This window comes from Chroicocephalus ridibundus, chromosome 15, assembly GCF_963924245.1.
Source record: "Chroicocephalus ridibundus chromosome 15, bChrRid1.1, whole genome shotgun sequence".
Lineage (NCBI taxonomy): Eukaryota > Metazoa > Chordata > Aves > Charadriiformes > Laridae > Chroicocephalus > Chroicocephalus ridibundus.
The window spans coordinates 9,700,390-9,727,235 of NC_086298.1; the positions used below are offsets into that span (position 1 = coordinate 9,700,390).

Sequence of the window (26,846 nt, forward strand, 5' to 3'; positions counted from 1 at the left end):
CAGAACTATATGGACAACTTTCCTAGTATCAGATTTTCTTTAATATTCAGAAATCCTTCTTCCAAAAACTTATAAGGCAGAACAGCCCATCCATCACTGTAAAAATGTTTAGAGAGTAAGCTGTTTGGTTTTTTTTTGCTATTTGTTTTCGCAACAGCGCTAGACGTTGACTCTTTAGATGCAAGGACTTCACTGTAACAGACAGATTATGCTGCACTTTGAAGAAAATTGGAGAAAACATAGGCTCTAGGATGTGATTATTAAAAGGGGCATAATATTTTATTAGGTGGCCTCAGTAGTGAAGCAGAATTTGCTGGAGTCAAATTTGCTGTGTCTCCTTACAAATTGAGTTTGATTGCTACTCCTCTCTTTGTGAAGCCTGGACTTCCGTTCTTCATTAAGGTTAGTTAACATAAGCAGTATTGTTGCACATTATAACATAAAATCCATAATGCAGAAGCCTTAGTCTTTTTAGTATGTATTACTCTAGATCTTAACATGCTTTTAATTTCCATTGACCTTTTACATTTTTTTAACTTGCTATTGTAACAGAAGCTTAGCAGCTTTAAAGTTTTCTCCTTGAAAAATGTCACCATCTCTATAGGAAATGTTATCTGCTCTGATGAACAGGTGCAGGTGAAAGATACAGTAGACGACTTTGTTGGAAACATCCCTGTAACTGTCACTGCAAAATCATTTAGTGAGCAAATGGCTGAGACTGAGTTGATATCAGAGGGTTCAGAATCTGGGAAAAGAAAAACAAGCATGAATGATGGAACTGCTTTGTTTGTTGTTAATATCCCATCTGATAGCAAAACATTGGAGTTTCAAGTGAGTTAAATAATTCCATTAATTTATTTCTTCAAGGGTTTAATTCTGTACTTTTGCAAGTGTACAATGCTAATAGGAAGGTTTTACACTCAAAAGAGTTTATAAAACTTGGAGATGATTGCGAATAATCAGTTATGAAATGCACGTGCTATAATGAAACATTACTTCTCTATTAAATTCTTTATTAAATTGTTATGAAACAAAGTAGCCTAGTTTGTCACATATTTATTTCATAATAATTATTAAGCAAAAATTCTAAATGAATTGTGTGAAAAGAGATCTCTGAGGGTGCTTCCCCCACTATGTAGGGAGACATATCATTAACCTATTTGTTTATGTATGTGCTTCTACACTACCATTTTGTATTTGACTTGATATTTATAGATCTTTTTATTAAAGAAAACATGGAAGTCTTGAGTTGACTTTTAATTTATGAATACTTCTGAATAAAATGTTGCAGAATGCTTTTAATATTGTAATTATTTCTTTTCTTAAGTATAATTCTGTACTTAAACTATTCAGACGTCAGAACACACAGTTTTTGTTTCCTGCTTTACTAAGAAATTTTTCAGACATTTTATTATCTTTTCAGGTAAAAACTGCAGATCCACATCTTTCAGATGAAAACCAAGCAAGTAAAACCTATGAAGCAAAAGCTTATTCATCATTAAGTCAGAGTTATCTATATATTGACTGGGCTTCAAACCACAAAATACTAGAAGTAGGGGATTTCATAAATATTAATGTATATCCACATAGTCGGTATATTCATAAAATACATCACTACAGCTATTTGGTAAGTAACAGATGCTTCCGCATAAAATACTGAATTGTGATTTAAAATATGGTCTTAGGTAAAAAACCTCAACAATCAAGAATTATCCTCAACATAGAATCCATGAAGCTCAGACATACGATCTGTCAGTCTTACCGTAAAAAATTGTTAACAGTCTCATGTTTAAATTATGTATAAAAACTCTATTGTTTTGAATTCTCATCTGATATAGACTGGGGTTAAGAACAAGTAGTGCTAGTCAGGAGTTGAAATAGAGAGTCACGGCAAGACACACAGAGACAGCACTTCTTTTTAAGGGATGACAGAGAGCGCTACCTTCCCGTGACCTAGCCTCACTGGTCCCAAATGCATTTTTGTGTGTGTTGGATTTTATCTAAATGCAAGTAATTATTATATGTAAGAAACATATTAAGTATAAAATTTGACTTTTTTTGTTCTCCATCATTTTTCTATTATAGATCACATCAAAGGGGAAAATAGTAAGCTTTGGAACTCAGAAGAGAATCAAGGATTTGGAATATGAACATCTAACTTTTCAGATCACCCAAGAAATGGTTCCTTCGGCACGTCTTATTGTTTACTACATAGTCATGGGAGAAGAAACTGCCGAGTTAGTAGCTGATTCAGTTTGGCTGAATGTGCAACAGAAATGTGGGAATAGTCTTGATGTGAGTAGCAAAATAAGCACTAAAATTTGTGGGTGTGCATTCATTTTATGATCAGACTTTAACTTGCAATGACAAAAGTTCTTTAACACTTCCTCGACTTACTAAAGTGTCTGCCTTCAGTTGCATTTATTTTGGAACATGGTGCTTTTAAAATTACCAATATTTGTTTTCAATTTATAGATTAAGCTACAATCAAGCAAAGAGATACTGAATCCAGCACAAGTTGTATCACTTAGCATGAAAACGCAATTCGACTCCTTTGTGGCTTTGTCATCTATTGACAAGGCAGTATATGGAGTCGCGGGAAGAGGAAAGAGAGCAATGGAAAAAGTTAAGTAATAGAAAGACCACAAAAGAAAAACAAGTTGCTATTTGTTTCATGTTCATATTCAGCCAGCTATTATGTGTCATGCATTCAGTAAAGAAGAATTCAGGCAAAAGAGCAATTCAACACAGGATAAAAGTTGCTGGTTTAAATCTGCCAGTTCAAAATTGTGGTTTTAAGGGAAGATTTGAACTATCTCATCAGAACCCCTCAGACTGCACCAAAAATAGGTTGCAGTGTTAGAAAGCTCCTTGATCAAAGAGGCATGGAGACTGCATTACCCTTCTTAGTTCTTCCTGTAATATTTTCAGGTTATATTTTTAAGGCATACTGGTAGAATGGTATGGCAAATGCTATTATGTTCAGTGGGTTACGGAGGTTTTGGATTCTTGTAGAATTTTAGATACACGTGTATGTAAGTAAAACCGACATATCATCTGTGACTGAAAGAATTCCATTCCTATGAGAAAACATGGTGGTTTTTTAATACTTCAGAACAGTCAAATAAAAAACACATAGAAGAAGAATAGGAGAATGCTTTTGCACCAACCTTGAATCATTTGAATCTGGTTTACAGCACTATTGAATTGGTTTTAAACAAGCTAGTCTGAGTATCAGAACTGTTATAAACACATTAGTGAATCATTCCACCTTGATTTGTCTGTATGACTCTAACTCTGACGTGGGCTACAAGGAAGTGGCTGTGTTGGTGCTGGTGCTTGAATTAACTCAAATATCACTAAATGGTATTCTTCAGTGTGTTGTGAGGACATCTCCAGTTAAAGGGGCCTTTCTGCAAGTCTAACTCTCTCATTCATCATATGATATATTCCACATTTTAGTTAGCTGCTGATGTGTTTTTTCCTCAGATAATGCTACGTTTGGAAAAGAGCGACCTTGGGTGTGGTGCTGGAGGAGGACGGAACAATGTTGATGTATTTCGAATGGCTGGGCTTACATTTTTAACCAATGCAAATGCTGATGATTCCAATGAAGCAGGTATATTCCTTTGTTTTAAGCATGAAATTGTGGATTTTCTTTTTCTGAAATATTCTATTGTGGCTCTCAGTTATTAGGAATGCATATACTAATGATTTTTGAGGGAGGAAAACATTATGACTTGTGGATCAGTTATTGTTACTGAAATGAAAATACTTTTATGTAATTCAAATAGTAAACAGAAAAAGTCTCCCAAATTTTGAATGTTATTTTACGGAATTATTTTTAAGTGGGCTATGCTATTACAGAAAAGGTCATGTCTTTTGTGCTTTTTTATTTGGGTTTGAACAGATGAAACTTGCAATGAAGTTTTAAGAACCAAACGGTTGGACTTCAAGGAGCGCATACTCAAAGAAGGTATTAAAAAAATTCTTTAAAGGTATATAATTATGAAAGAAATCCCATTCATTAGATGTCAAGGATCTGAGTGTTTGCTTTCTATTTTTAGTTATTGTCATTAACTTCATGTAGTGGAGAGAGAGTGACAAACATGGAAGATGACTTTAGAGAGGACTCCATTAATAAAGCCTATTAGCCATATGCCGAATTTGAAGTCGGCAAGATTTAAGTACACTTTGAAAATACAGCATATGTTTAAGATCTTTTCCTTTTTTGAAGAGAAAAAGCCTAAAAACTCCCAGTACTGCCATATGGCAATCTGTCCCAGTGACCACCTGCCAGGGACCAAGCCTGTCAGAAGAACATTTGACTGTTAAATGTTAAAATGTAATACAACACCTCTTATCTAATTTATATTTTTAATTCAGAATAGTAATGATTAAGTGTGTGTCACTAGCTTTTGAAAAATTACAAGGTTGTGTTCATCCTCAAATCTGTGCCTTCTCTGAAATTCCGCAAATTTTAAAAATACATTCAGTATCAGGAGTTAAGATGCATTTGGAAATAAAAATTTAATCTCAAGGAAGGGAATTATTTTATTATTATTTCAGCATCCAAGTACGTACAGCCAGAAATTCGAAGATGCTGTATGGCTGGAGTAAAAGCATATCCGGTCAGTGAGACTTGCAATGATAGAGCTCAGCGAATTCGCAAAAGTAAAATGTGCATTGCTGCATTCAGAGATTGCTGTGAATTTGCAAACAGACTGCGGGAGGAAGAGCCCAATAAACTTCTAATATTGGCAAGAATGCGTAAGTATGAGAGCTTTAACTCTCCTGTGGGCATATGGTGAAAGACTTCACCAGAATGTGGGTAAATATAGAGGTCATAGCTTTGTTAATCTATTAACCCCTCCCTGTTACCTGTCAGGATTATTCCAGAAAGAGTTTTACTAATCTCCAAAAATGTTGGTTGTATATATCCCTAAAGAGGGGTAGGAGAGCAATTCTTTATTCTGTTAAGAGCTCTATTCTATTCAGCCATACTTAGAGCAAGCAGAAGCGCAATGAGAGAGCATCTTTGCCTGTGAAGGCAATGCTAAACTTGAATGCTAAATTTGAGTCCTTTACCCAGGCCCAAAACAGCCACTGCGTAACATCTCAGGAAAGACCAGTGGGAGTATGAAATTTCTTGTTTGCCATACTCTCCCTATAATTGCTTGTTACCAAGTTAATCTGTCTGGATATCGGACAGGTATTCACATGTGTAAATAGATGAGGTGGGATTAACAGACTTTTGATTGAGGTTATTCAGGTGCCTCAGGTTAGGCCTGATACAAGAAAAAAGGTAAGTAAGCAGAATACTGTATCACAAAAGAAAAATATAATGATTTTGCAGCCTTTGGTGGAAGGCTGTTGGCAGGTGGTTTGTTTTGGTTTGTTTTTTTTTAAATTGCTTTATTTATGTTCTTCAGATTTTGAGGCTTTCTTGGAACTGGATGAGGCAGAAGTTCGTAGCTACTTCCCTGAAAGCTGGTTATGGGAAGTTCACCAAGTTTCTCCAAGGTACTACTTTTCTCATACCAGTTACCAACATTTGACTTAGTCATCAGTTTTATAGGGAGTAAATGCTAAACTTAAGGTAAGCTGGGTAGCCTTACTTGTACCCGAGACTGCTAAAATGCAGTCTTAGCCAAACAAACTATTCCTGCCATGTTTCCCTCCATGCAGGATATGCTGTCTGGTGCCCAGATTGTTGAGTCGCCTTTCCTTTCGATCTTGCAATACACCAGCTTTTGTAAAGTCAGCTAAAAGTTAGTTTATTCAAACAAAAGTCCTGTTTTCTAAATATGCTCTCTTATCTTGTCTTACCTAAGTCACAGGGTCTTTGTGTTGATTAGCTGTTGGTGTTAAGAGATGCCTATTGATAATGTAAGACTTCTAAACACAGGTCAAAGACTCTGTCTATCACCTTGCCTGATTCACTGACTACCTGGGAAGTACAAGGTGTTGGCATTTCTGATAAAGGTAGGTACTGCAACCTGATTAGATTGTGGCTAAAGAATTAGGGGGCTTTTCTGTTTGGATTTTGCAGAAGCTCTCATTGCAGTTGACACATATGTTCTAAAATCTTCATTTTCTGGTTGATAAACAGGAAAAGAAAACATCAAAATACATATTTTTAGGGAAAGCAAATTACTTAATTTCTTGTTATGAATGTAAGTGTCTGGGAAAACAAAGGTCTGTCCAGCCTATCTTGTGTTTGACAGTGGCCTGTAATAAATGACTAAGAGGAACATAAGAAGAAATCATCAGTGGCTCTTCCCTGGCATAGATTTACAGTGTCCTGCTGTCAATGCCTCAGGGACTTGAGGAGAGGAACAAGCAAATTTTCTGATAGATACGGTAGTCCAAACAGCAAATTTGTTTCTTGCTTTGGGAAGAAGGAGAAGAAGCCCACAGGGTTGGTATGTTGGCAAGTAAGTGTGAAGAGTGGGAGACAGCAACTTGGGACAGGAAGCAAAAGCCTGGTCACTTTTAAGAAAACTTGGAAAATTTCAAAGTACATATTGAAAAATTATGCGTAATCAGTAAAGGTGGTAAGTATGCAAAGACTTTTTTCAAACTTGTTTATCAGAAGGGTGGATAAGATAGTCTGCTTTTATGTTTTTAATTTTCTTAGGTATATGTGTTGCTGCGCCGCTGGAAGTGCCAGTTGTAAAAGATGTCTTCCTGAGCATTTATGTTCCTTATTCTGTGGTGCGAGGAGAACAAATTGAGCTAAAAGGATCAGTTTATAACTACAAAGCTTCTGCAATTAAGGTAATTTGTGGTCTTAGGGAGTTCTATGGAAAGATTAACATAATAAACTAAAAAAATATTTCCCATGCGAGTATCCAGTATAAACAGATTCTTGGATCTCATTTCTCAAGTCCTTCAGCTAGTGTTATTTATGCTTTGCGTAACTATGTAACAATGACATCTAATCATTGCTTCATTTCCAGCCATTCCACTGATTACGATGTTGTCACGCTCTTGCCTGGCAACTTTGCCTCACCAAGATCAAAATACAATTTTTCTATTCCAATTGGACACAGAGTCAAAAAGTGATAGGATTTTATTCAATGACCTGCTCCAGAGCTCACAGATCACGTTGTCTAAGGATATAATATGGAAGGACTATTTTTAAGGAATTACATTCAAACAAGAGTGCAAAATTATTATTGAAAAAATTCAAGAAAAGTATGCAAAAGTATGTATATGAGGCAGGTATGTGTATGAAGCCTAGTATAGTGGCTCCCTGGTGTTGCTAATGAACATTTGTTTGTGTGTCTCTAGTGGAAGTAATAGTAATTCCAAAGGTAGTAACACTTGCTCATTGTAAATAGAAAAGTAATATTACAGTAATAGAATGCTCATTATAGTATTTCAGTGGCTTTAATATTTCTCTGGTGTTGTACATGTCATGGAAGTGAAACATTTAAAATCTTTCAACATTTCAGTTCTGTGTTAAAATAGCAGCTGGAAATGGAATCTGTTCTTTTGGAGATTCTGCAACTACTGGATCGAGGATGCACAATTGTAATTTTAAGAATCTAGATGGCAGTTCTTTGTCACCGGTTACATTCAGAATACTTCCTTTGGAATTAGGTCTTCACACTATCAACTTTACCTTGCTGACAGCCAAGAACAGTGAAACTGTAGTTAAAACATTACGCGTAATGGTAAGAAAAAAAATCAAAATGTTTGTAGTGGTTTTGATTCAGTCACAAGTAGTAAAAATATATTAAATCAATATATAAATATTGCTTTATTTTAATATTAGCAGAATCCAAATATCACATAATATCATTGAATTCAGTGAGGTGTATGCAGTGGAAAAATGCGTGACTGGGTATTTTGAGTATGCACATTTTTAAACCTTGCGTATAAGGATTGGCAGAAAGATTAGATCAATAGACAGACTATAACTTAGTAAGGAAGAAGAGTACTGTGTTCTAAGTTACTTGGTTTGGATTTTCAACTGCTTAAGCATGCTTCATTGAAAGACACTTTTTTGTAATTTTATACTTTTCTGAGCTTTTATTTAAATCTTTTGTTAAATTTTCTCAAGAATTTTGGGAGATAGAACACTAGCTTAAATGTATGTAGAATAGATGTAGAACAGTTAAGTAAAATTCAACTACAGAGAAGGATGTAGAAGGCAAAAATACTATGGTTAACTGTTCTGTCAGTTAATATATTTGATTAAGGAAACGTGTTTTCATTTTCTACTTCTTTCCTCTTAATGATTTCAGCCAGAAGGTATTAAGAAAGAACTTAATGCGGGTTTCACTTTGGATCCACAGGGTGTTTATGGTAAGAGAAGTGATCATATATGTCTTTACTTTGTTTATTTCTTCATGTTTGTGATTCGTGATGATCAAGTTTTCTGTAATGTGAAAAAATTGGCATTTCTCCTTCACCAAATAGTCTTCATACGTCCCTTACAAGGATTTCCTGCCCTTCCATTGACTAACAAATCCATCTCAAAATAGCTATTCTTTCAAAAAAGTACCTGGATTAACTCCTTAAAGGAACCTTTATATGTTTCTTTTGCTATGCTACAATGCTAAGCTTTTCTCAGTGTGCTTGAAAACAAGTCAGCAAGTCCTTTAATAATGAAAATAGAATATGTTCTCATTTAACCAGAGGTGAATCTAAACCCACAAAGTTTAGGTCCAGATCAGATTTTATTTTTTTTAACAAAAAAGGCAAAAGAAAGATTAAAGTGTTTGCATCTGTTCTTTTTCAAAGGTTGATGTTTGCGTGTGCATTTGGGCATATTTCTAGTTTTCATGTTATCATAGGTATTTTTTTTTTGTTGACTTCTCAGATAGTTGTGACCTATTGATTTAAATTGTGCAGTATGATATATATATACATCTTCAATTACAGGTTCAATCAAGAGACGACAAGAATTTCGATATAAAATCCCACTAAATCTGGTCCCTAAAACAAAAATTGATAGAAGTGTCAGTGTAAAAGGTAAATTGCATTAAAACTTTTAGTCTACTGCATGTGTACTTTCTGAATATTTGTTCATTTTCTCCTATTTCTTATTCCTTTGTTTAAATTTGCCTGAATTTGTTCCTAGGTTCTCCTGCTTTTGAGAAAAGGCTTTGCAGATCACCTTTTCGTGTAGAATTATATATACTTCCTATAGAATGCTTGCTTATAAGTATCAGCCAGATTCTGCTCTTGGATTCACTTTCATGATCTCTTATTTAAATAATTTTTGTTTTTTTCTTTCCACAGGACATCTTATGGGTGAAGTGATTGCCACAGTCCTCAGTCCTAGTGGTCTTAGTGTTCTTACTAATCTGCCAAAGGGCAGTGCAGAGGCAGAATTTATGAGTATCGCCCCAGTATTTTATGTGTTTCGCTACTTGGAAGAATCAAATAACTGGCATGTACTAGGTCCTGAGACCTTAACTGCAAGGACTCAAATGAGGAGGAAAATGAAAGAAGGTAGAAAAATATAGCTTCTTCTATTGCTTCAGAGTTGTAGAGATGCATAAACTTTGCTGAATGAGAAAGACAATATATCTAAGTGAGCAAATGCAATTTTAATATAAATCTCATTTCATAACTTGCTTTCTGCCTAATTATGTCCCTTAGGAATTGTAAGCATCTTGTCATTCAGAAATTCTGACTTCTCATATAGCGTGTGGAAGGATGGGCAAGCTAGCACATGGTGAGTTAAAAAGATCTTTTGATTAGAATGGATGGAAAAGGCTTGTTTCACTCCTTTGCTTTAATATTTTAACTAATTTTTAAAGTGTAATGCTTTCTAATAAGCAGGAGAGGTAAACCTGGTGGTAGATGTAAATGGTGCTTACAACTTCGTATAATATCTTTTGATTCCTTGTTTTCACTTGTTAAATCTTTTATTGGTGTCTGTAGTTCACACCATTACAACCATATTAGCCCAACGGTTAGGAGTAGACATACCTGAAATAATTTGAAGGATTTTGTTTAGTTCTGAAACCTCTTGTTTGGGCTTGGAATTTTACAAAAGGACTGTGGAGACCTTGGTTTCCTGCAGAATCATAAGCTCAAAGTTTGCGCCCCAACTTTGAAGAAGGAAAGCTAAGTACAGGCACACGAGCAAGAGCAAAATAGTCATACCTTTTGTTCACGTGAATATGATATTTAAAGGCTATCAAACAGGAGGATAGTACTGTTTATGGAAAACAGAATCTGCGATTGCAAATTAGGCAAATTACATAGTCACTGTCTTGCCTTTAGCAATGGTGAATGCAGTTGGCTTATAGAAGGGAGAAATAAGATGCTGCAAAAGCATCTTCCTTAAGTTCTGTGCATAAGAAAGAGTAATCTTTTGGGGATGTAATGAGTTAATATCCTGAAACATGGAATTTGATCCTAGTTTAAAATGGGTAATCATTGCCCATTTGTTAAGTTCAAAATTCACCTGCAGTATCTCTTGGAACTGTGAGAGTGTGTAGCATACCTAAATCATAAATAGTGCAAATTTTTGTCTGCTGTCTAGTAATGTGGCAATATTTGGTAATCAAAACAAATATGATCTGTTTAATTTCCTTGGCAGGTTGACAGCTTTTGCTTTAAAGATTCTCGGACAAGTTAATCAATATATAAATCTTGATGAAATTTCTATTTGTAATTCACTTCTGTGGTTGATTGATAACTGTCAAATGCCAGATGGGTCATTCAGTGAATTTGCAGATTACCAGCCAGTGAAACTACAGGTATGAAACCCAAACATTTTCTGTGCATATTCAGTAAAAGCTGAAGTCACTGGGAGATAATGTGTTTTAGGAATGTAAGGTATTTTAGGCTGCATTTCACCAGAACACCTATTCAAGACAATTTTGCTAAATTTGCATTTTTCTAAATTCATATAAAGAAATGCACAATTTTGCAAACCCGTCTGTTTTCCCACTAAAAGTAGCTGCTTGCCACTTCTTAATATTCAGAAAAAAAATATGTAGTAGGTTGATTTTACAGTATAGTAGTACTGGCTTACCAGTAACTTTATATAATTTTGTCTCTTTTTTACAAATATGCTGTTACCTTCAAAAGAGTCAACATATTTTCAGATTAAAATAAACTGATATTTCTTACAGGAATTTCTATTTGTTTCCTTACCTAAACTGTAAAAAGTTCTGTTCATTTAAATTAACTGTTGTTTCTACTTAATTGTGTTTATGTATTTGGTTTTGTAGGGTACACTACCCAGAGAAGCTAAAGAACAATCTTTGTATCTCACAGCATTTTCTGTTATTGGAATTGAAAAGTCAATTAAAATATGTCCTACTCAGGTAAATAGTATTTTCATTTCTGCCAGCAGTCATGTTCTGGGATTCTAATGTCTTCCATTTTCTTTAACATTTTTCAAAGAAATCAAGAGGCTTTTTTCAATTTCGAAGTTTAAGAATTACTTACTTTACTTTGTTAGTCTTTGTCTTTCAAAATCAGTAAAAGAACAATAAGGAAATTCCAGATCACTTTATTGTAAGATATATTGTAGAAGATACTATATATACCTATATTGTCTTGATAGATGTGTTTCTTTAAAAATAAATGAAATGGATGTAAGCTGTAGCCTGTTCATCTTTTCAGAAAATCCATGATGCTAAAAATAAAGCAGGAGATTATTTAATGAAAAATGTGCGGTCTGCTCAAAGCCCCTTTACTATGGCAATAACTTCATATGCTTTAGCTCTTGTGGATTTGAACCATCCCACTGCACGATCGGCATTCTTGGCACTGAAGAAGGAAGCATCTGTCATAGGTATTATTAAATTCTCTCAAGAGTCTGTACTGTAGTTGGCTCTCAGATAGGCTGTTCTTTTGGTATTTTTAAATTCGCTAATGTGATGGCGCTACTTTGAGAGTGAATTTCAGTGACGCTTGCTGTGGCATAAGTGAATTTTTAGCCTTGTGTGGCCTCGTATTTTTGCTAGATTGAATCCTGCTTTCAGCTGTTCAACAGTGCCGTTTCATTAGCAGTACGCAAGTCAGCCAGACATCTGTCACTTCCCATTGTGTCACGTTTGTTTTATCTAAAGGCTTTCCTTTTATGCAGGTGTCCGTAGTGGATTACTTTTGTCTGCCTCCTTACCCTTATGATGCATCCACTCTCTTCCTTGGCTCTGAGTGGAATTTTTTCAAAATATCTGCCATTGCCCTCACTTTTGTTGTGTTGGGTTTTCTTCTTAATTTCTCACTGGTTGATGAGGGACTTTGTAGTCTCTTGTGAATGTTGTTCATTTTTAGTGTATTTTTGTCACAAGTGAGGGACTCAGACTGTTCTCTGCCAAGTAACGATTTCTACTGGAAGAGAAAAGCTTTGTCTTATCTGTTGAAAGTGGCTTAAAAAAAATAACATCTAAAGTCTATATTCTCTTTGTTTGGCCGCTCTATCACTGTTCAGGACCAGCAATATTCAGATATGCATCAGATGCTTTGCATCATGTTTGTTTTTCGTGATCAGTTTCTAGTATAAACATCAGACCTACTACTTTAAGAGAAATAGATCTTCATCTCTTGTTAAATGCAGAGTGATTTCCTCCTTTTCTTCTTGACCTGAGTAGGCAATAGCTCGCCTTGTGTAGTCTGGAGAGAGCTGTTGCTATGTTTCAATCTGAAACCTTCCTTTTGTACTTTTGAAGGTGACCCTCCTATTTATCGTTTTTGGAAAGATACTTTGAAAACACTAGACCAACACACTCCCAGCTCTGCTACTGCACAAATGGTTGAAACTACAGCATATGCCTTGCTTACTACCTTGCTAAGAGGGGACAAAAACTATGCCAATCCAATCATCAAATGGTTGTCTGAAGAACAAAGATATGGTGGAGGATTTTATTCAACTCAGGTGAGCTTTTCAGTGTTTTGTTCTCATTCTTCAAGTAGCAAAATCTGAGATGTCTTAAGAGGTTAATATTGTTAGATGACCACATTGACAACTTTAGTGTCCTCGGTATCAGATTAGTATCAAATGACTGTTGCCGTGATACTCTTTGTCTTTGGGAAATATGATTTCTTTTCATGAAGTCTATTGTAAGTAGAAATTTGCAGGATGATTCCACTGAATGAAAAGAATCATAGGAGGAAAACTGTTTTCCCAACTTTGTTATAAACCAGAATATTTCATTTCATGACATGATTTTTCTTCTTGTTTTCCACAAAAATGGAACGCAGTGTAAGACAGTATACCTGTTTTCATTGTGAAAACTATGTTAATATGCATGAATAGACTAAAAGTAAAGTGAAAGCTGCCAGATTTCTAATACACTATCAACTAGTCATACTATGTAAAGTATTCCAATTCATGCAACCTCCCTTTTTAAAAATAATTAAAAATCCATGAAGAAACTGATGAGTGCTGTGCTTGTTTATTGCTATTTGCTTGCTTCCTTTCAGCACTTGCATGCATTTCTTTAAGTTGCACAAATATGTTGGTGAGTATAGTGCTAAATATGTTACCACTGTGTTAAATATGTTTCCACCATGTTAAGTGTGCTGCTGAGACAACGCTAAGCTGTTTATCTAGTAATGATTACTGTTATTTGTAATCATGTTTAAGTGGCAGAAGATAAATTGCTTTATAATACATTTTCCCTTCTTATTAAATTGTTCGTAACTGATTTCTGGCAGGACACAATTAATGCCCTTGAGGCCTTGACTGAATATTCCCTTCTTGTCAAACGGCTTGATTTGGACATGAGTGTTAAGGTGGCATACAAAAACTATGGAGACCTTCATCTATTTAAACTGACAGAAGATAATTTTGTGGGAAGTACTATGACAGTGAGTGAATATTACTCCTTTTGAAAAGTGAAAGCAGAATTCTTAGCAACTTGTTAAATAATTATTTGACTTTGAAGTTGATACTGAAGTGGCTTTTTCTTTCAATGAATTGGTAGTAATTTGGTATAGCAAATGTTAAACATTTTTTAATGTTTATCTTTGCTTATCTGCTAAATTTAATGCATTTGAATATTCATTTAAATTAAGTATCTCTGCTTGTTCCCATGAAGTTTTTTTTGTAGAATCTGTAGCATCAGGCCTTAATATGCATGTAAAATGTAGAAAAGACAAGCAGATCATCTGACCTGAATTGTTGCTAATAGGCTATTGTTTAACATCAATCCTTCAGGTACCTTTGGATGATGACATATATGTAAGCACTGGAAGCAGCACTGGCATAGCTACAGTGAATGTAAGCATGCAACCAATTTTCTTAAATGTAATCTCTGGTTTGTTAACATCAACATTTAAAAAGAGACTGAAATGTCTCAAACTATTCCATTTGTTGCCCGTACCTTTAGACTGAAGTGATGGATGTCATTATGGCTATATTTTAGATTAAGTACAAGCCATTGTATGACTAATGGCTAATGAGAGAGAAGTTGTGAAGTTTCTTCCTTTTCATTGGAGGTTTTCTGTTCCAGAAATCCAAATAGACGATCAACTTAGTTTTAATGCTCATCAATTGTTGTGTCTCTACTTAGACAGCCAAACAGGAAAAAACCCAACTTAGTGATCAATTTTGACAAATTGTTCAATTCTCTGTTATTCCGGTGTTTACTCTTAGTTAATTAAGCAATGTCATTGAGAAACTGTTTTCTTGCAATATTTAACAGAAAAAAATTTTGAGTGTCTAAATATGAAGCTGTTGCCATGATTTATTTTCTTCTAATCTTTCACGGCCTCTTCTAGCATCAAAATTAATAACATGTGAAATGTACATATTCTTGTGTGCTAGCATTTATATTTATAAAATATCAGGAGTTGTTTGGATAATATGTTTAGTCTTGTAAATATGATCAGCAAGAATGGTGTGGTTTTGCTCGATAATTCCCCATTTCTTTCTGTGCAGATCATTTATTTACTCTACTTTGTGTCCATCAAAGCTAATGATGCTGTACAGACTTGTTTTTACTGGTATTATATTCTCCATATTATGAGTTTTCACAGTTTTGTGCCAGTTTTGAGCAATTTTTACTGCTTCTGTTTTGTCTCATTTGTACATGTGTAGGTGAGGACAGTGTATAACACAATTGGTACTTCTGAAGAGTCGTGTAACTTCAAATTGAAGATTGTTCCAAAGAGAGACGACGGTAAAGTGTTAATATGGTTTTAAATATTACTAATCAGGGCACTGCAAGGGAAGGAGGAAAAAAACCTTACTTGGTTTAACAAAGTGTTTCTTGTTGAGAATGAAACTGTAATAAATTCTGCCCTTTTCTAAATGCAAAACTGGAAAAGAAATTGCTAGAAGCCTTTTTAGCCCTTCTTGAAACTATTGCCTTATTGTGAATAGAATTAATTTTTAACGTCTTTCTGTTAGGTGTATTTTTACTCATTTATGGAGGAGTTTTTGCAGTTGGGGGAGTGAGGAATACAAACTTACAGCAGAAGAAAGAAATATTATGGGGGATGGGGGCGGTTTACAGTGAGTTCTACAAGGTACCAAGAGTTCTAGTCCAGTTACAACAGGGTATGTAATGACATTCTAAGTTTTTTGCCATGAAGTATTTTTAATAACATAAGTACACAAAAAAGCACATAAAGCATTAAAGTTGTCATCTCACCTGAATTACAAAAGAAGTGTAATGTTACTTGTTTGTGGCTAAACAATGAGTTCCTACAAAAATAGCCACCAAAACAATTTAAAGAATTATCTTTCAATTATGAAAAGGCTTTATGAGAATTTTGGATTGCTGCATCTGAAGAGTTATAAAATTACTTATTTGTCTCTAATTGATATGAAAAGGTTACAGAAAAGAAGATGGGGAGCCACTTGGGCGCTTAGAGGCTTGTGCAAAGTAAGTACAGCTGATGGGGTTTTTGTTTGGTTGATTGTTTTTTGTCTTTCTCCAGTGATTGAGCCAATGTTTTGCATTTAAAGGTTTAATTTAACTAAACGATGGTTCTAAATGTCCTGGATTTCCTAACAGTCAACACTCCTTCTTGCAAAGATGTAATTCCCAGCTGACATGTTAAGGACATGGAGCAGTGCAAAGCAAATGCACTGTGGGTCTACATTATGAAATTAATGCAATAATGTTACAAAGGATTTCCTGGTCTTTTGGGTTTTTTAGTTATTTTTTTAATATTACGTTAACTGACATGTTTCTATTAAATTTATTTTATTTTTTCAAGAGATTAAAATGTTTTTGTTTGTTTAATATTATTTAGGTACAGGCCTGGCGCGAGAGAACCACAATCAGGGTCTGCTCATGCTGTGATGGACATAGGTTTGGTTAGTGGGTTGGAAGCAAATAGAGAAGACTTATCTACTGTAAGTATTAGTGAACTTTTTTCTTTTACCAAAGTTTTCTTGGTAGAGCTATAATATTTACATCTTTTTCTGTTAGAGTAGTAGTACAGATCCATATCCTTATATCCTCATTGCTTCTAAACACTTCCAATGCTAATGAGAATAACCTACTTAAATCTAGGTTATGGATTTTTGATAGAGTTGGAAGCTAGATGTCTAGTCAAAATCCTCTGGTGTTAGTGGAAAGACAAGAGTGGATAGAGAGTGGTTGTCATGTGTGTTTGGGTAGTGTGCGTCAGCCGCTGGAGACGCTGTATCTGCCAACTGCAAAGGGAACACTTAGTGCACACACCTGACGATTAGTTGGCTGTAGTTTGTAACTGAATCTTAACTGTAGTGCTTGTGTTCATCCAGCTCCTATTGAAAAGCATGTGAGTTTTAGTTAAAGGCAATCAGAGTTAAGAGTTATAGTATTTAAATAGGATACTATACGTGGACTCAAGTATTCTTTTGAGGATAATTAGCTCTTTGATTCTTTGTTATCTTTGTGTAATGAGTAAAAGGATAATTTCCTTAAAAGAAAGCCAGAAAAACAAGTGAGAGTATGAGCATTATGAAAACCCTAAAACAAGGGGGTTTTACATCTCAGAATTACGTTAAAGCTACTGATTACAATATCTTCAAGATCATCCAAAAATGTTTAACTTGTATAAAAGATTTTTCTCTGTTTTTCTCCCCTACAGCTTGCAAGTGGAGTCGATCAGTTGATAGCAGATTATGAGATTAAAGATGGGCATGTTATTCTGCAGATAGACTCTGTATGTTACCCTTTTCATAACTGTAAGCACTACTTTAACTCTTTGGAATAATTTTGTTTCCATTAGAGGTCCTTAATTCATGTGTCTTTCTAATAGGTGCCGGCTGATAATTTTCTCTGTGTTGAGTTCCGAATAGGTGAGCTTTTCCAGGTTGGAATGCTAAATCCTGCCACATTCACTGTATACGAATATCACGCACCAGGTATGTGTTCCACGTCTTCAAACTCATATTTGTCTTTTAACTTTTCATTCCTCCCTAAAAAGTACATTTTTCCTTCTTCAACAGCTTTTTAAGCCTTGTTATTTTAAGCTAAGTAACTTTTGTCTTATAAAGTTTCAGTGGCTTCTTGGACTTTGATTTTCTATATGTGTTTATTATTTCTTTTTGGATCTTCTAGATAAAAGGTGCACTATATTTTATAATCCCTATGGAAATGAAAAGCTGGTGAGATTGTGTGAAGGAGATGAATGCAAATGCATGGAAGGTAAACTTTTTTTAAGATGTTTTCCCATTTCACTTGGTGGAAAAATGCAGTGTAGTGCTTTGGACAAAACCACACTAAACACAATGAAAAAGTCCTCCTAAGAACACAGCTGTTGTCCTCTCCAAATGTTACATTTTAAATTTTTTTTTTTAAATGTATGCAATATGGTCGTGGATGTCTGACTAGATTAAGTTCAGGTGATTGAAGGTGTTATTTCGTATTTTAAATATTTGTTGTTCCAGCACGCTATCCCATAATTATGGTGTTTCTCAGTTACAGTAGATTATCCCGAACACGTAGAGGTTCATGATGTTTTATTTGAGGACATATGATAACATTGTCTTAACATCATTTTTTTTCTTTCTCAATGTAGCCGAGTGTAGTAAAGTGCAAGAGAGACTAGATCGGTCAATAACTGCAGATACCAGGAGAGAAGCTGCATGCCAGAATGATATTGCATATGGTAATATTTGAATTGTCATTAACTATTTCACATGCTCTGACTGAAGTGTTTACTTGTTTATTATTGCTGCAAAACATTTTGTTCCAATTAGATCTTTAGTGATTAAAATTCAGTAGGCTTGGCAGTGGCATACAGTATATAATGGTGACATATTGGAGCAGAGAAGAATAAATGCTGCCTACACCCTCTGCTGAATAAAAGTCACATAACCAGGCTTAGTGCACCAGTGAGCCTCATCTGATGAGTTCTGCTAATAAACACTCTGTTTCTCTTGTTTGGTATCATTCAAATGTGATTAAGTGGCTTTGGGGTCAGAGGAAGTTGTGGGGCATCAGATGAGAGCATGGGTAGGACTTAATGTTTCTTAACCCTACCTTGTATGGCTATAACCATCATTTTCCCAGAAATTAGTATTGTAAAGGGACATCATATTCTCCACCTGAGCATCTGTAAGACATTTGGGGTGTATTGCAGGAACAAGGAATAACAAAAAGTTTGTTTTGTGTTGTTCTGCAGTTTATAAAGTGAACATCTTGTCTCGCAGTGAAGAAGGTTCTTTCGTAAAGTATTCTGCAGCTCTTCTGGACCTCTATAAAAGAGGTGAGTGTCCTGTTCTTAATACATTTAACAATTTATTTAGAGTAAAAGCTGTCTGGTTGAGACCACTGAAGCTGCTGACAAAAATCAGCAATCAAACCTAGTCTTTTCATGAGTAGAAAATCGTAGTCTCAAATACAGCCTTTGAGAATTCTTTTGTGCCCCGAGAAGTACAGTCTTTGTTTGATGTTTTTAAACAGCTTTTCTGTATTATAGCTGTCGCTAACAAACGTAAACGGTAAGCAGTTAAATGGAAGCAGTTATGTGACACAATAAGGTGAGCATATTCCATAATCAGTTAATACAGTTGTGAGGTGTTGTTTAAGTGTCTCTCATTCCACAGAATGCTCTCCCTTACTTTGTATACACCGATTAAAGTGGGGTACTGTGTAAGGATATACCATGCCTTGACTCTTCTTAGATTTTTTTTTTTAAGGTTGGGCATGTTTCTGCTTCTGGGAGAAAGAACTTTACAATGTTCTTGGGCACTCACTGTCTTACCTTTGGGAGAGGCAGCTGCTCGTAGGTCCTGGGGAACGGAAGCTGATATGCACTCATTTTTTCTCTCATTTTAAGCACCTATTATGTCCTTATAATTACTATAATATAAAATCATTTAATGTGCATGAGGCTTATTTACCATTCAGATTTAATTTTAAAAATCTTTTACAAGAAATATGTTTTATATCTCAACTTTTCCTGTTATATAACTAGTGGCAAGGAGCTCCCTTGGCTGAGCTGTACTGTAAAACATTTTGGTGTTTTCTGTCTAATATATGAGCGACTGGAAATTCTCTTTGTGAAATTTTCCAATTCTTGACATTCTACTTCAGGACAGGCTTTTGCAAAAAAAAATGATGAAATAACCTTTATTAAAAAGAAGACCTGTACAGATGTTGAATTGAGCCCAGGGGAGCAGTATTTGATCATGGGAAAAGAAGCCTTAAAGATAAGCGTTGGTTACAATTTCAAGTAAGTAACTTACCATCAGAATGTGCAGAGATTTAATCTTAACATGTGCTGTGAAGTGACAAGTGTTTGTATATGATAATTCTTATGTAATATATGATTTTATTTTTTTTTAAGTATTAGTTTGACCAATAGTTACACAATGTGTTTTCAGATGTATACCATTAAACAGGATTATGAACACAAAGCAAGCAATTTCATATTGTAATTTTTTTGTTTGACATCTTCCTCCCCAATTCTTAGCAGCAAATGATCATTTTCTATTGTCTTCTTAGATTCCAGTACCCTTTGGACTCCAGCACTTGGATTGAGTGGTGGCCTTCAAATACAGCGTGTACATTTTGTCAGGAGTTTTTAAATACAATGGAAGATTTTGCCGAAGATCTCATCATCAGTGGCTGTTGATTTACTTGGACAATTTTAAAATTAAAGATACAGATCAATTAAATGTCATATATGTAAAAAAAGTCACCTGTTTAGTAATTCTTTCCCGAACTTAACATTCATTAATAGTTCATCTTGAAAAAATGGTCTTTGGTTGTATTTCATAGCCACGTTCTTATAACATAGTAACGTTCAAGTTATGATTTTTAAGCTTGGATGGGAGAATAATGCAGAATACTGCAAAGACATCTGAAGTCAGATGAAGTGGATTGACTGTAAAAACAAACATGTAAAGTACTGGCTTGTGCCAGAATAACACTCAGCAGCATTAAAATCTGATGTCTTATTGAAACATAACCCTTCCTTCAAAAAAAAAAAAAAAAAAAAAAAGATGTTAAAAAACAGTCAGGAACACCTTAACTGTACTTGGTGGAATTTCAGTTGTGAAGTAATGCTTATATGTGTTGAAGATACTCTCCTTTGCAGAGCATTTTACTTATCTCCAGATAAGTAAAACATTCAATAGGAAGCTTTTTAAAATATTACTTGTGTATGAAAGAGAGAACTTACTTTCATTACAAGTTTGTTGAATCTGTACAGGCAGTTATTATTTGTCAAGTGGCAGTAGTATATTTAGAGGATTAATAGTGTTTTCTAAGCAATTTTTTTGAGAAGAGCCAACAGAATGATTTGGACATACCATGACAGTTTCTCTGATGAAACAAAAAGCATTTTTCTGAAGTGTGGCATAGGTATGCTGCAAAAGCAAAGATATTTTTCATAAAAACCTTGATATTTTACAAATAATGAAGTCACACAATAACTTTCCACTCATCTCAAACTTAGGAAGATCTTAAGGGGTGTGTTAGTTTACTTAAGGATTTTTTTGCAAAGTCTGTTATGTATATTAAACCAACTTGGACAGTCTGCTACCCTGTCTTCCTTGCTCATGTTAGAAGAGTGCTAATTGTTTTGCTTATATGTCACCTCCAAATCAGGCCTGTTATGAGGAAAAAATTGATGTGCTTCTCCTTTATAAGAGGTATTTTTTAATTAATACCAATATTCAGAATGCAGTAACTATTCTGTAATTTGTAAAAGTGGAACTGCTGGTGATATATTTCTCTGCAAAACTATTATCAAGAATATGTCATCTTTTCTTGATTTTTAGATTTCAAAAGTAAAAATTATATCCTCTTGCAGCTGATTCGGTCTCTAAATAATATGAGAAAAATCCCGTCGCACTAATATAAATGTTGTTAGTCTAAGGTTAAAAGAAGGCAGGGTTAAACCGAGTATTAAAAAGAAGAGAGCCACGCTGCTACAATGAAGAAACAAGCATGTGATACAGGGGAATCCCACTGTGAGAGAGATTAAATCTAGTGTTTCCCCTTGCTGCTGATGTGATAAGAATTTCAGTCATTAACCAGTTTGGTAAGTCCTCTTTCCAAGCGTTGTTAATTACTATTTCTTATATGAGGTATTTCAACCGATTTTTAATACTTTTGATGTTCTTGGATTTGGTGTTTCTTCTGATAGATAGTACTGGGATGTCATCCATCTGTGTAGAGAAAATAGACTATTTTAAAACAGGCAGTACATTTCTCCCTGCTTGTATTTATGAACACCATATTTTGGCTGTTAACCCTCCAGTCTTGGTAAAATTTGTTTGAATAATTGCGATAGTAAATAACAATAGCATAAGTTAAATTACAATAATATTCAGAACTCACATAGAATAATATTTTGTTAGTATTCTTAATGGAACAGATGTTAGTTTAAAGAAAGCCCAGGTACGTCCATGGTATTGTATCATGCATAAAACCTCGCTTTCCAGATAGATAGTGCTTTTTATCCTTAATTTTTACACCATGCCTCTTTATTTTTGAAAAGTCTTTTGCCAGGAGAAATAACTCCCTTTTTTATTTAGGCATGAGTATTTCTTACTGTCTATGAAGTATACACAGCTCTTGAAACACTCCCAGTTTTCCACTGTGACCAAAACAGCAGAGGGAGCACAAGGACATTATTTTCATAAAGGCCCTATATAGAGTAGTACTTTACTTTCCCTCCCCTGCCCCCAGTCTTTTAAAAGACATTTTTCAAAAGCTGAGCTACTGAAAGTGATGGAGTCATTTTCATATTTTCATCTGTAGTGCCATAATATTAATTTAATGTTTGCTGGCAAAATTTTTTTCTTCTTGTCACCCAAATTCTTTGTCAAAGAAATTTGCCTGAGGGAGAGGAACCACCCCACGGTCTCTGAGATTCTTGGATAAATTTTAGATTTACCAGAGATGGTGTCATAGTCAGGGCTGCGTGATAGAGTACGGACAGAGGATGAAAAGTGCCTTCTGGTCAGTCTGGAGCTCTGGCCATAAGAGAGGCTGCAAGCAGCGATGGAACCAATTGGTCAGGGTGCACTACTCATTTTAAGAATCATATAATTACCCCATTTCTGCCCATGGAGAATTGTGATATTTGAGAACTTAGAAAATGTACTTGAGTGCTGCTTCCTGCCTTTTACAGAGATAATGTAGTCTTAAATGCAGCTTAAAACCACAGAAATAAGGAAATTCAGCCTAACAAAGACCTCCTTTTCTTGAATTAACCTGGGCATTTTCTGGCAAGTGCATCACGTACCCGGTAGCATGTAGTGAGTGATACTTAAGCTACAAGGTAAAACATGTTTTATGAAACAGGAGATGTTTTAATTTTAGAATTTTCTGGAGTTTGTGATTTTAGCATGGACGGTATTTTAGCAGACTCTAGGTTACTGGGTGGTTTAATTTTAGACGGTCAGCTCGCTTCAAAAACTTCTTACCGCTGTGTACATTGTGCTGATAATGACATTGTGAGTTTCTCCAAATTGTTAGTCTTGCAGTAAAAGACATTGATCTAGAAGCACAAGTAGGGATGCTTAATGTAATTCATTTGCGTGAAGAAATCTTGCGATGCTGAAAGGTTTTGTTAGCAAAATATGTGTAGTAGCAGCCCAGAGAAACAACATGTAAACTAACAAAACCTGTGTGAAATAGATAAGAGGAACAGAAATTAGGGAAATGAAAAACAATAAAACAAAATCTAGAACCATAGAAGGGCAACTTGTTTCTAAATTCAGAAGCGCTAACCATAGTAGTCCTTGGTTTGCAATGCTCTTTTCGCTCTTACGCTCCTTCAGCCTGTCTCTTCTCTCTTGAAATCTCTGTTCCTGTAAACTTGTAGCACTGGAGGATTTATCAGAACAAGATTTCTGAGCCAGCTCCCCCGAGGCTCTATATTTAGGGCAACATATGGAATGATGCCTATTCAAGAATACCAATTATTGCTTTTTTCATCTTTCCTCTTAATTCAGTTCATGACTTCACAATTCAAATTTGTATGGTTTGGGAATGAACAAGTCATTATTTTTCCAGCTTTCTCATTGGTTTGGTTAGGTAAATTCTTACTGCAGTCCTTAAATTTTTGATCTGAATTTAAGTATGATGTTAGTGCATGTTGATTGACTGGCAATTTATTTTAGTGTATGCCCAATGCTAAATCTTTTATTTTTTTCTTTCTTCTTTTTCTTCAGGATTATCTTAACATCTGCAGTTTAACTACAAGTAGAACAGCAAAACCAGTGATGCCTTTAGACTGAAGTTTTCAGTTTCTCTTCATAAGAGAACATACTACAGCACCTCTGTTTGGAAGATCTGGTGTCAAGCGTCAGTGCATAAGCCATGAGTAGCTCACATGCTTCTGAAGGACCTATGGAAAAGGACACAAATAATTCTTCTTCCATATACATTTGTCCTCCGTGCATAATGTTTCCGCAGAATCCAGCACAGATACCACGTGGGCACAGTTACTGTATGTCCTGTGTCATCTGGTTATTAAGGTAATTCTATTATACAAAACAATGGTATTAAATATTTCCAGTATTCGTCAGTTATAGAATCATAGAATAGTCTGAGTTGGAAGGCCATCTAGTCCAAGCCCCCTGCCATGAGCAGGGACATCTTCAACTAGATTAGGCTGCTCAGAGCCCCGTCCAACTGACCAAATGACCCTCAGTGTTTCATCATCCTCATTGTAAAAAATTTCTTCCTTACATGTAGTCTAAATCTTACCTCTTTTAGTTTAAAGCCATTACCCATTGTCCTATCGCAACAGGCCCTGCTAAAAAGTTTGTCCCTGTCTTTTCTGTCGGCCCCCTTTAAGTTCTGGAAGGCTGCAATAAGGTCTCCCTGGAGCAACAATCCCAACTCTGTCAGCAGGGTCCTGCATGTGGCGCCCCAGACATCAGAAGGACATGGACCTGTTGGAGCGAGTCCAGAGGAGGCCCCAGAGATGATACGAGGGCTGGAGCCCCTCTGCTGTGAGGACAGGCTGAGAGAGCTGGGGGGGTTCAGCCTGGAGAAGAGAAGGCTTTGGGGAGACCTCAGAGCCCCTTCCAGTATCTGAAGGGGGCCTATAAGAAAGCTGGAGAGGGACTTGACTTTTTACAAGGGCATGTAGTACAAGAACAAGGGGTAATGGCTTCAAAGTAGAAGAGGGTAGATTTAGTTTCGATATCAGAAAGAAATTTTTCACTCTAAGGGTGGTGAGCCCCTGGCCCAGGGTGCCCAGAGAAGCTGTGGCTGCCCCATCCCTGGAGGGGTTCAAGGCCAGGTTGGACGGGGCTTGGAGCAACCTGGGCTGGTGGGAGGTGTCCCTGCCCAGGACACAGTGGTTGGAACTAGATGATCTTTAAGGTCCCTTCCAACTCAAACCATTCTATGATTCTGTTTGTACAGCTTTGTAAATATATGCAGCCACTTCATATGCTCTCTGTGAAAGAAATTATTTTATCACCTAGATTTTCCTTTTGTACCTTTTTTTTTTTAATTCCTGCATTGCCATTCCCGACACTATCTGATGCTATTTTTATGCTCTGCTTTCTTGTTTAAAAAAAAAATCCTAAATAATATGCGTGCCATTCGTTATTTGTATTTTAAGAAACAGTGGACTGAACCAATGTCTACTGTAACTGAGGCAGATTTACAACAAATGTTACTTTGGTATTTGATGACTGACATTGACAGTTAAAAAGCTTGCCTTCCCTCCAGGAAAGTGGCAGATGAAGGGCCAAATTTTCTTCTCATAGCTCCTGGCACAGATCAGCTTGGTTCCCAGTAAACCGAGAAGCGAGTTTGATACAAAGTACAGTTGCACACATTTTTATTTTTATTGAATAGTTGCCCAAAAGCAGCACATCCAAGAACTTTAAAATTACTGTTTTCCCTCTCTCTTAGGAACATCCTTGATCCAGAGTGTTTAATATGTGGAAAGAAGATAGTCACAGATGATGCAATTTTTAATTTTGGCTCTGTAATTTTTTTTTTTAATCCTCCAAACTTTTCTAAGAAGCGTAAGACGATAAACTGTATACAATAATAACTGGACATAAACTCAAACTGCAGATTTATGCTTAGTGAGGTAGTCTAGCAGCCCACCTTTAAACACTTCTGCTTCTGAACTGTACAATATTGTTATGAGGGTCACTGTGTATCATGAGCCCTAGTTATCTCTCAAGGGTGATACATCTTATAAACCCCTGTTTCTTGCATCTAATTATAAACACAGAGATATTGATTCAAGTATCCCTGGTAAGGTGGAACTTGAAGATTTCTTTAAAGCACAATGGTGTCATTGTATGAAAAAGATCAAATTATATTCCGATGTTGTAACCGTGGGTCACACTTCTAAGATATCAGTTAGTTAAAATAATTCCCATAGCAGGGCCAAATGCATTTTCCTATTAACTGCTAATGGCAAAGCAGAGACATCTGAAAGACTGCTGACTTTATCAAGCAGTCTTAAAATAGATGAAATCACAGAGACAGATATGTTCTTCATGGGTTGTGCAAAACAAACCTTAGGTCCTGTTAGCTTATTCAGAAGTGTAATTTTTGAAATGTAAATTACACTTTAGAAACTTTAAATGACAAGGGGCATGTCTTATTTTCACAGGTGACTTGTGAAATTTAAGTTCTATTGATTTTTAGTGAGACAGACTACAAAAAGGCTGTATTGCTCCTGAAGACCTGGGAACCTAATTTAAAAATTACGTATAAAAATGCTGCACTTAAATATCAAATTGGCAGTCATTAGTTTAAAAAATGTCTTTAAACTTATTTGTTGTGTCTCGGTTTCTATGCAGAATTATCTATCCAATATATCACTGAGATCATTAAAATATTTAAAACACATGTATTTTATATGTGTATATTTTTACAGATAGTTAGCCATGTGTGGTATGGAGGTGTGTATATATACCAGTGTAGGAAGATTTACCTTCCTCATGTGGCGTGGCATGACTTTCATATGAAAACCCCGTGGGGGAAAGGTACATCCATGTCTTCATCTGTTTCACACGTGTAAATTATGTTGGCAGATTTCCAGCAGGTCTAGTTAGTAAGACAAGACAAGCTGGAAATGACATGGGATTGATTTTAGAATCTGCTGCCATGCTAACCTTAGTGACTTGTAGTCGGAGAGTTCTGAGGTACTAAGCAACTCTCAGGATTAATCCCAGCAAAAATGGAAATTCTTGGAATAATCACAGTTTAGATGACTCATCTGTATTATGAAATGGAAATTATTTCAAAACACATTCTGTACTTCCATGCTTACTGGGGATCCTGGACATCAGAAAGATCCTTTTATATGTGAATTGTACACAGTGTTTTTCTATTTCTTGGTTGTTTATATACATGGTGTGCAAGTCTCCAAACGTTCCAGGCTTTGAATCACAGGCTAATAGCTTCAGTGGTTGCAGAAAAACAGGCATTCGACTGCTACACTTTTGCAGTCTACCCAAAGGCCAGCCAGCCTCC

At 35.5% G+C, this 26,846-nt stretch overlaps 1 protein-coding gene across 2 annotated transcripts in view; it reads left to right on the forward strand.

Annotated features, from left to right (window-relative positions):
- C5 (complement C5) overlaps positions 1–26,109 on the forward strand; it is a 34,035-nt gene extending 7,926 nt beyond the window's left edge. The window contains exons 10-43 of one of the 2 annotated variants that reach the window (XM_063352986.1): positions 287–402; positions 631–831; positions 1,424–1,627; positions 2,086–2,295; positions 2,476–2,625; positions 3,490–3,619; positions 3,911–3,976; positions 4,570–4,770; positions 5,433–5,523; positions 5,909–5,985; positions 6,641–6,780; positions 7,461–7,682; positions 8,256–8,316; positions 8,896–8,985; positions 9,256–9,468; positions 9,619–9,694; positions 10,568–10,727; positions 11,205–11,300; positions 11,602–11,773; positions 12,654–12,859; positions 13,642–13,794; positions 14,144–14,206; positions 15,026–15,107; positions 15,764–15,815; positions 16,189–16,291; positions 17,014–17,088; positions 17,185–17,290; positions 17,487–17,573; positions 17,947–18,036; positions 18,553–18,636; positions 19,467–19,605; positions 19,878–21,420; positions 23,561–23,866; positions 25,263–26,105. In XM_063352986.1, the coding sequence (XP_063209056.1) occupies positions 287–402; positions 631–831; positions 1,424–1,627; positions 2,086–2,295; positions 2,476–2,625; positions 3,490–3,619; positions 3,911–3,976; positions 4,570–4,770; positions 5,433–5,523; positions 5,909–5,985; positions 6,641–6,780; positions 7,461–7,682; positions 8,256–8,316; positions 8,896–8,985; positions 9,256–9,468; positions 9,619–9,694; positions 10,568–10,727; positions 11,205–11,300; positions 11,602–11,773; positions 12,654–12,859; positions 13,642–13,794; positions 14,144–14,206; positions 15,026–15,107; positions 15,764–15,815; positions 16,189–16,291; positions 17,014–17,088; positions 17,185–17,290; positions 17,487–17,573; positions 17,947–18,036; positions 18,553–18,636; positions 19,467–19,605; positions 19,878–20,007 (4,046 nt within the window). In that variant the 3' untranslated portion in view covers positions 20,008–21,420; positions 23,561–23,866; positions 25,263–26,105. Of the gene's footprint in view, positions 1–286; positions 403–630; positions 832–1,423; positions 1,628–2,085; positions 2,296–2,475; positions 2,626–3,489; positions 3,620–3,910; positions 3,977–4,569; positions 4,771–5,432; positions 5,524–5,908; positions 5,986–6,640; positions 6,781–7,460; positions 7,683–8,255; positions 8,317–8,895; positions 8,986–9,255; positions 9,469–9,618; positions 9,695–10,567; positions 10,728–11,204; positions 11,301–11,601; positions 11,774–12,653; positions 12,860–13,641; positions 13,795–14,143; positions 14,207–15,025; positions 15,108–15,763; positions 15,816–16,188; positions 16,292–17,013; positions 17,089–17,184; positions 17,291–17,486; positions 17,574–17,946; positions 18,037–18,552; positions 18,637–19,466; positions 19,606–19,877; positions 21,421–23,560 lie in introns of both variants that reach the window. The other variant, XM_063352985.1, reaches the window with a different exon arrangement.
- The last annotated feature ends 737 nt before the right edge of the window (positions 26,110–26,846 follow it).